General features: G+C 53.7%; 1 protein-coding gene across 2 annotated transcripts in view; it reads left to right on the forward strand.

Moving 5' to 3' along the window:
* GNAO1 (G protein subunit alpha o1) overlaps positions 1 to 8824 on the forward strand; it is a 180758-nt gene that overhangs the window by 98066 nt on the left and 73868 nt on the right. For both annotated transcript variants that reach the window (XM_045293942.1, XM_045293943.1), the window contains exon 2: positions 3377 to 3518. In XM_045293942.1, coding sequence (XP_045149877.1) covers positions 3377 to 3518 — 142 coding nt within the window. The remainder of the gene's footprint in view (positions 1 to 3376; positions 3519 to 8824) is intronic.

Here is an 8824-nt window from a genome sequence, read left to right on the forward strand (position 1 = left end):
CATGTGTGTATATGTGTATATGTACGTGTGTGCGCCTGTGTGTATGTGTGTGTATATGTACGTGTGTATACATGTGTGTGTGCGTGTGCCTGTGTGTGTGTGTGCCTGTGTGTATATGTGCGTGTGTATATTGTGTGTATATATGTGTATGTGTGTGCCTGTGTGTATATGTGTATGTGTGTGCCTGTGTGTATATGTGCGTGTGTACACGTGTATTCATGTGTGCGCCTGTGTGTATGTGTGTATATGTACGTGTGTATACATGTGTGTGTGCGTGTGCCTGTGTGTATATGTGCATGTGTACACGTGTATGCGTGTGTGTGTGTGTGTGTGTGTGTGTGTGTGCTCATTGTTGGGTGCCTGCGAGTCCATCCTGACTCAGAGCGACCGCAGGTACAACAGAAGGAAGCACTGCCGGTCTTGTGCCAACCTCACAGTTGTTTGCATGTTGAGCCCATCGACGCGGCCACTGTATCCATCCATCTCGTCAAAGGTCTTTCTCTTGCCCTCAGCCCCTCCACTTGCCCACACACGGTGTAGGTCTGCAGGGGCTGGTGTCCCCTGACAACATGCTCAAGGTGTGTGAGACGAGTCTCGCCATCCTGGCCTCTAAGGTGGGCGCTAGCCAAACTCCTTCCACGACAGCCGTGTGTGTGACTCTCCACATTCGTCCCCAGCACCGTAATCCTCATACGTCGGTACCATATGTATGTGTGTATATGGTACAGTGACCACCATGTCTTTATCCACTTGTCCAGTGATGGGATTTTCATTGTTTCCATCCGTCTGCTTGTGTGAACATGGGCGAGCACGCGTGTGTCTGCTCATGTCACTGCTCTTCTGGCTCTCGGCTGCAGACCGAGTGGGGGATTGGTGGGTTTGAAGATATTCCTCTCCGCGGCTTTTGGAGAAAGTGCCCTTCCGTTTCCAGTCACAGTTACACCTGTGGCTTACTCAGCTCCGACCTCAGGGACTGTCCTCCTCTGGCAGTGGTTCTGTGCCCTGCCTGTGGAGTCTCACCCCGTTCCCCTGGTCCGAGGCCTACAACTCCTGATGCTCCCTCAGGAGACGTTTACAAAAATGGACTTACGGTTGATAAGACTCTGAAAAGCCCCTAGAAAGAAGCCTCGGGGGAATGATGGGCTCAGTGCAGGCGGAGCCCACCAGCCGCTCCCAGTAGTCAGACTAGGCTGTCTACTCCTATAAAGAGTTAAACCTCAGAACCCCCGGGTGGTGGGGGGGGCAGTTCCACTCTGACCTATAGGGTCACTGTGAGTCAGAACCGACCCATTGGTAGTGAGAAAATCGTTAGGGCCCCTCTGGGCTGCTTCTTAGAGAAAGTGGGGAAAAGAGACCCACAAGTCAACACCAAGGCTGATTTTGCAACAAGCAGGGTTAGTGTCCCTTAGCTGATGAGCAAACAAATAAAATGCAGCACAGTCATATAGTGGGTTACTGCTGGGCAATACATGGAATGAAAGACGGATACTTGTTGTAACACAGTATCCAGTCTGCCAAGTGGAAGAAGCGAGTCCTGTTGGATAATCCCTATGTATGCAATGCCCAGAGTGGGCAAATTGATGAAGCCAGACTGTACATTTATAAAGGTAAACTGCAGACTAGCCGTTGCCTATGACAGGGAGATGGGGAGTGACTGCTTATGGGCACAGGACTTCTTTGTGGGGCACAAGAATATTCCAAAATCACGATGCTGGCTGCACCACCTTGTTTATGTTCTTAAAGGCACTGAACTGTATACTTCAACGGGGTAGATGATGTGATATGTAAATTATATGGAAAGAGGTTTTTGTGGGGGGTTTCTTTTTAAAAGAATTATTAGCAGTTTTTCCCCTGCAAATGAAGGAATGATCGGGCTATAGTAAGATAGAAAAGTGGTCTTGTCTTTTATCTATTGATTTGTGTACATATTACAAGAAACGTTCAATTGTCACACGGGGACATGTGAAAACGGTGGCTACTGATAGCTATCAGTCATGAAATTCACCTGCCTTTCTTAAGGTGGCGCAGTGGGTTCCACCTTGAGCCGCTCACCACAAGGTCAGTGGTTTAAACCCACCTGCTGCTCTGGGGGAGAAAGATGAGGCTGTCCATCCGGTAAAGATTTCCAGCCTCAGAAACCCAAAGGGACAGTTCTACTCTGTCCAAAAGGGTCACCGCGAATCGAAACCACTGTTGCTATCGCGCCTTTGTTTTCCTCAGAGTGTCCGTCATGGGAGGGTTCTCGCTCCGTTTGGGCTGTGTGCGGGGTTGAGGGCCCCTCTCTCTGGCTTCTCTCCTGTCATCACTGAGCGTTTATCCAGTGGCCACCAGCTCCAGGCATGTCCCCAACCTCAGAGGACCCTGCAGGCTGGAGGACAGGGCCTGGCTGTGAGGACCTCTGGTCCCACCTCTGGGTCCTTCCTGTCAGCATCCTGGGAAGACACAGGTGAATCCCAGTTCAGCTGGGAGAGTAGACAGACTGCTTCCCGGGACTGCTCTGTGGCCTGCTTGTGTGTGTGCTGTAAGGGGCTCTGAGTTTCCGGGGAAAGGAGATTACATCACCAGTAGTCCTTGACTGGCGATCGGCTCCAGGCCGACAGTTCTGTCATACGTCGGTTCTGAGGTCAGTCGAGGACCTCATTTTGGTTTTCAGTATGATTACCCGTGTCTTTACAAATCTGATTTTCATTTCTCTTTGGGGGTTGAGAACAGATACAGGCTCACAGGTGTATCTTAACGCTGTAGTACGCATAACTAACAAGATGTAAGGCCAACAAGCCGCCACAGTCAGGAAGTGTGAGTTTCCTGACTCAGATCCATCTGTATTACCTGCGCACAGACTTCCTGCAGGGATCTTCGACAACCTCTGCCCGCATGGATTTTAAGTTTAGCTCATGAATGTGACTTAAGAGCACAGTGCCCCACCTGTGCTCGGGGCTTTTGAGCAGTTCAGGTACCCTTTCGACGCCCCTGCATTCACAGCATCGGAAAACCCCTGCCATCAGAGTGAGCCGAGGGGCAGAGCAACTCTGCTTTCTCTCCTAGAGCACAGGGTGGGTTTTGAACCACCAGCCTTGTGGCTGGCAGTCCAACACTAGGGAATGTAAAATCCTGTATTTTCTTTTTTGAATATCCTGCTTGGCAGGTAACTTTTCAGTAGTTCAGGTAGGTTTGTCGTTCAGATTCTATGGTATGAATGCAGCAAGGTATTAGCTCAGCATGCAAACTAGACCTGGTCCTCAGCCAGCTGAACTGTGGAGGGGTGGGGGTGGGGCGTGAGGGGGCGTTGGCCCCGGGGGCCTCACATGCCTGGTTCTTCTGTGTCCAGCAGAGACAAGTGCACCTGTCAGACTTGACGTGTGTGGTCTTTCTCTAGGATCATCCATGAAGATGGCTTCTCCGGGGAAGACGTGAAACAGTACAAGCCTGTTGTCTACAGCAACACCATCCAGTCCCTGGCGGCCATTGTCCGGGCCATGGACACTTTGGGCATCGAATACGGTGACAAGGAGAGAAAGGTAGGCGCTTAAGCCCATGGGCACTGGCTCTGTTTCTCCACGGACTCCCCTGAAAAAAACCTTCAGGGTGCTTTAAAGGACGAGAAGAGATGGTTCTGGGTGTGAGGTAGGCCAAAGCCCACACACTGAGTGGCTTGCCAAATATATACTTGTGTTGGGCCGGGTTGACTAGAGAAACTAATCCAGTGACACCCATAGATGTGTAAGAGAGAACTTTATATCAAGAGGTAATTATGGATCAAGCAAACATGACAACCCAGTCCAGAACAAGTCCATAAATCTGATACTAATGCATAAGCCTGCTATGAGCCCTTAAGTCCCTCTCAGACTCACACAGCCACAAGGAAGGATGCAGGGGTCACAGGCCGGTGGGTGCAGTGTTGTGTGGATCCAACGGTGATGTCTCTGCCAACTCTCCGGGTGACTCCACAGCAGGAAGGTGAAGCAGAGAGAGAAGGGGGAGGTTCCTTAGCAGGAGGTCCCACCCACAAGGAGGCACCAGGAGGCTGTGTGACCTGATTGACAGGCTAGACTGAACCCCGACACTTTTATGCCCTCAAGTGTAACTACCACACCATGCAAACAGGACCTTCAGTGACAGACACACCTCCGGGCTACATTGTCAGCAAAAACAATGACCAGAGAATATGAGTGGTTTTTTGCAGATGAGAAAGGTCTACTGACTGTTCTCCATTGGGATGACCATAACACTGTTCACAGGGATATATATGACTGGCTTGAGCAGAGAAAATACAGATTAAACAAAACCAACCCAAGCCTTCCCCCCCACACACACCGTCCTCCCACCGCCCTCCCTTAGAAGGACTTCCCTCACCTAGCTGACAGCGCAGGCAGCATTTGGATGACTCTCATCCTGCACACCCAGGGGTGTGACCTGCCTCTCCTGGGTCAGTCTGAGGACCTAAGAGACTCTCCTTCCTGCAGGCCCTCAGTGTCCCAGAACAGGGCCTGTTTTACAGTGGCGTGTCCAGGCATCTGATAAGGGGTGAATGGAATAAGTGTATTAAAACTTCGATCTGCCAACATCTGCATTAACTGTCTACCGAACCGGTAGACAACAACCCTGGCCAAGCGAAAGTGAAGGGGGGGTGGGGGAAGCGGCCCTAGAGAACTCCACCCAGAAGTGGCTCTTTGTCCCCTGGGACTCAGAGCCCTGTGGCCTAGGGCCTGGAAACTGGGAGCAGGTGCCCCCCTCCTCCCCTCCATCCACACACCTGGGCTCTGCAGTAGGCCGTTAATCTCCTGATCCGCTGTGCAATTTGGTTGCAAATCACACACAGCCGGTCTTTGCTAAAAACCACCTCCCTCACAGGAAGCCTCCAGGTCCTGATAAATCAACCGTGACAGGTGGCTTTAAATGTAAAATTTCATATTCTAGGCACAAAATCCTGATTCCACGGGGCAGTGTTTTCCAGGTTCCAGGCTTTGGCTCCTCCGGGCCCTGGGGAATTCAGGGCCTGCACACATGTCTGAGGCTGGCCTGGGACAGGGAGGCTGGGGCACGAGCCAGCTCTGCCCAGGGAACACTTCCTCTGGGCGTGCGAGTCATAGAGGCAGTCCCTAGGGGACCAGGGCAGGAAGGGGAACCTCTGGAGGTCCCTGGTCACCTCTCAGTCTCGGTTCCTGGGAGCAGTCAGGTGGGGCTGCCGCTGCCTCTGGCACAGTGCTGGGGGCTGGGGGTGCCGGAGCTAGCACAGCGGGCATGGTGTCTGGGGAGGCCAGACTGGCATCAATAGGAGGCTGAGCCCCAAAGTAACACTACCAGGGTTCCAGGTCACACAGGCATGAGTGGATTCCGAGGAAAGCCTGTTAACAAGCCTCTGCCATCAGGGGAGGGCCGCAGACAAGCCCTCCCAGTAGCTGTACATACTCATCTTTATCTCATTGAACAGACCAACCAACCCACACTCACTGCCCTCCAGTCAATGCTGATTAAAAAAAAAAAGGTCTTGTCCGAACAGTGGCTTCCAAGGGGATCGACTGGTCCAGTTAAATTCGAGACAGAGAGGTCAGCTCAGATGGGCTGTTCTTGAGGCTCCCTCAGGGGTCATCTTGGCAGATGTCCTTGTAGGGCTCGGAATGATCATGGGAGCTTATTACGAAGAAGTTTATGAAGATGGACAGCTGAATTCAGGAGGAAAGGCCAGCAAAGTGGTTTCAAGGAAAAAATGTTTTCCCAGTGCAGCAGCGCACCCGCTTGTCCCTGGAGGGTAGCCAGGGTTGTCCTGCAAGCGTGCGCTGGGAACGTTTTCCCATTTACCCTACCGACTTCATTTCTTCAGACTGAGCTTGAACATCTGACCTTGAGGCTCTCGAAACTGCTGTGTGGGCCCACAGCACAAGGACATGGAACACAGAATTCCTGCGGGAAAGGTTGGGACTTAAACGCACTGGCATTGAGTTGATGCCAGTTCTTAGCAAGCCCTGGGGACAGAGCAGAGCCGCCCCCGTGGGATCCTGAGACGGCAACTCTTGACGGGAGTCCGGAGCCTCCTCTCCTTCCCACGGAGGAAGGGGTAGTTTCAAACTGCTGGCCTGTGGTTCGCAGCCCAGCGCATGACCCGCTAGGCTCCAGGGTTAAGGTTACCAGATTTAAAGTGTGACACCATTGACGGGGGGTGGTGGTGGGTGGTTCTTAATTAACAAGTTGGTCTATATGGACCAAATAGACCGTTCCCTAGCTTGTCGTGCATTCTTTCCAAAAATCGGGATTTTTTTAAAACCCCCAAAAATCGGGACTGTCTGGCCAAAAGCGGACCGTCTGGTCACCTTATCCAGGGTAAGATTTGAGACGGACGGAACCGGAACCGCCACTTTCTGAAGTGGACAGACCTAGATGGCAGGCACACCAAGAAACAATAACTTCCCGTCTGGGTGTTCTGGTTTAACAAAGATTTCTTTGATTTCGTACCAATATTTTTCGACTTACCCTCGTGTCTTCTCCCATGGACCAAACTGCCCAGAACCACCCCCACTACCCCTGTGCCATGCCCACTTTCGCAGTAACCACTCCGGGGTCAGGAAAACAGCTGCCATTAGCGAGCCCTTGCTAGCTGCCCGGCAGTGGACTGCATTCCGTACATACATGAACTCAGCATAAGGAACTCTGGCTTTAAAGTCCAGAAAGGGGCATGCTGGTCTGATCTTCATACAGGGGACCGGCCCCAGGCTTTGGGTCTCTCTGTCTTCCTTGTGCCAGTGAGTGAGCCCGGTGCCTCAGTTGACCAGGTAACAGACACGGTGCAGAAGGCTTGCGTGCCTGTAGCACACACCCCTGACACACACCCACTCACACAAAGAGCCAGAGAGAGCTGCCGGGGGTTATATGTTCTCCACGGCCCCCACCTCCCAGCAACTCTTCCTTCCCACCCAGACACTCGGCTTGCTACCCAGGAAGTTGGAGTGCCTTGGGGACACTTTTTCTCCTCCGGTTTTGGGAAACAATTGTTGTTCCTATGGAGATATCTGCCCCGCACCATTTTATTGTCCTGAATAGAGACACGATTGCTCAGCAGTTACTAGGAATATGATCTAGTAAAGACTCTACTGCTCCCCAGGGGCCCCATGGCTGTTTTCTTCTCTGTGGGAGAAGACGCCAGTGGATAGGGAGCAAGGGAGTGGACTGGGCCTCCTCAGGGAGTCCCCATACACGAGAGAGTCCAAGTCCAGGCCTGTCTGGCAGGCGTCCACATGGCAGGTGCCTAGCCTATTCCCAGGGAGCACAGGCTAGAGGGCACCATCATCCTGGCTGGCAGAGGCCTCTCTGGCATCCAGGCACCTCTTCCTGGTGCCTTCCCCACCACGAGGAGCAAGAAAGACAAGATAGCCCCAGGCTCAGGCCAGAGGGAGCCAAGCGACGGGAGAAGGTGTTTCCTGGGAGCAAGTCAGTAGGACTCTCAGTCTGGGAAGCCCGGGCACATGGGCGCTGGGCAGAAGAGCTGTCAGGTCTCCCCTCTCGATGGGCAGACGCGCCTTCCAGGGTGAGGTGGCAGTTCACACCCCCAGGCCCTTCCCTCATCTGCAGGGAGCCGCCCTTGTGGAGGTACAGACAGACGGCAAGTACGTGCACAAAGGGGGGCTGCCATCACTTGAGTCCGTGCTGCAGGAAGTAGCAGCACAGTGAGAGAGGCATACTGGGCCAGGGGTCAGTGACATCAGACTGGGTGGCAAGTCTCTCTGAGGAACACCGTTTGTGGTGCAGCCTGACAGGAGGGGCCCTGAAGATGCCAAGTGAGCGGGCACCCAGGCCGCCTCGAGGGAGGCGTGAGCCTGCTGTGCAGGAAGAAAAGGAAGTCTGAGGAAGGGCTAGGTGCTGGGATACTGAGTGCCCTCCGGCTCCATCTACATCTGGGGCCAATGACTGGTACCCACGTGCCCTGAGCTTCAGGACTGGGTCTCTAGACTTTTTACTCTCTGAAGTCCCCAGGGATCTGTTGTTAGAATAGCAGAGGACCCGCCCCAGGCAGTGTGGGCCCAGACTGGTGATTTGGTCTCTAAAGAAAACAGCCCACGACTCTCCTCCCTTCCCCAGTCCCTGCCACCCTCCACCGCCATCATAGGACGTCTGGAGGAAGCTGCCCCACACCCCCACCCACACTCAGCACCTGCTTAGGCCGGCCGGCTTTGTACCCTCCAGACGGAAAAGCACCTGATCACATCCTTGCAGTCCCTCCGTTTCAGCTATCAGAACAGGCAGCCCTGCCTTCTCCTGTTGGAGGGGACTGGTTTCCCCCGCTGGCCACTCTTTGGTGGGGACGCACTGAGGTCACAGGGTTGTGCCTGTGGGTCCCAAGCGGGAAAGAATGGGGCAGGTGCACATCCCCTTGCAGAGCACACACCCCAGATCCCAACCTCATCGGAGACACCCTAAGACTCTCAAGCCTCCAGCCCTTTGCTCAGTCCAGACCCCCCAAGGCTCCTCTCCCCCTTTCTGCCTGTGGAACTCCCTCCTGTCTGTTCATGCCTTTCTTCTCCAGACAGAGGAGCACTGCTCAGGGAGTTCTCTCCGCGCTCTGCCATGGAGAGGGGTGGCTTCCTGCTATTAGGTGCCATCGGGTCCTTCCTGACCCATAGGGACTGCAATGCCCAACAGAAGGAAGCACTGCCCGGCCCTGCTCCCGCCTCACATCTGTTCCTGTGGGAGCCCATTGCTGCGGCCACTGTGTCAGGCCAGCTTGTGAAGGGCCTTCCCCTTGTCGCTGCCCCTCCACTTCACCAAGCATGATGTCCTTCTCCAGGGACTGGTCTCTCCTGACATGTCCAGAGTAGGTAAGACAAAGGCTCGC

This window comes from Echinops telfairi, unplaced genomic scaffold (genome assembly GCF_000313985.2).
Source record: "Echinops telfairi isolate 266 unplaced genomic scaffold, ASM31398v2 ScPeMD7_2291;HRSCAF=2852, whole genome shotgun sequence".
Classification (NCBI taxonomy): domain Eukaryota; kingdom Metazoa; phylum Chordata; class Mammalia; order Afrosoricida; family Tenrecidae; genus Echinops; species Echinops telfairi.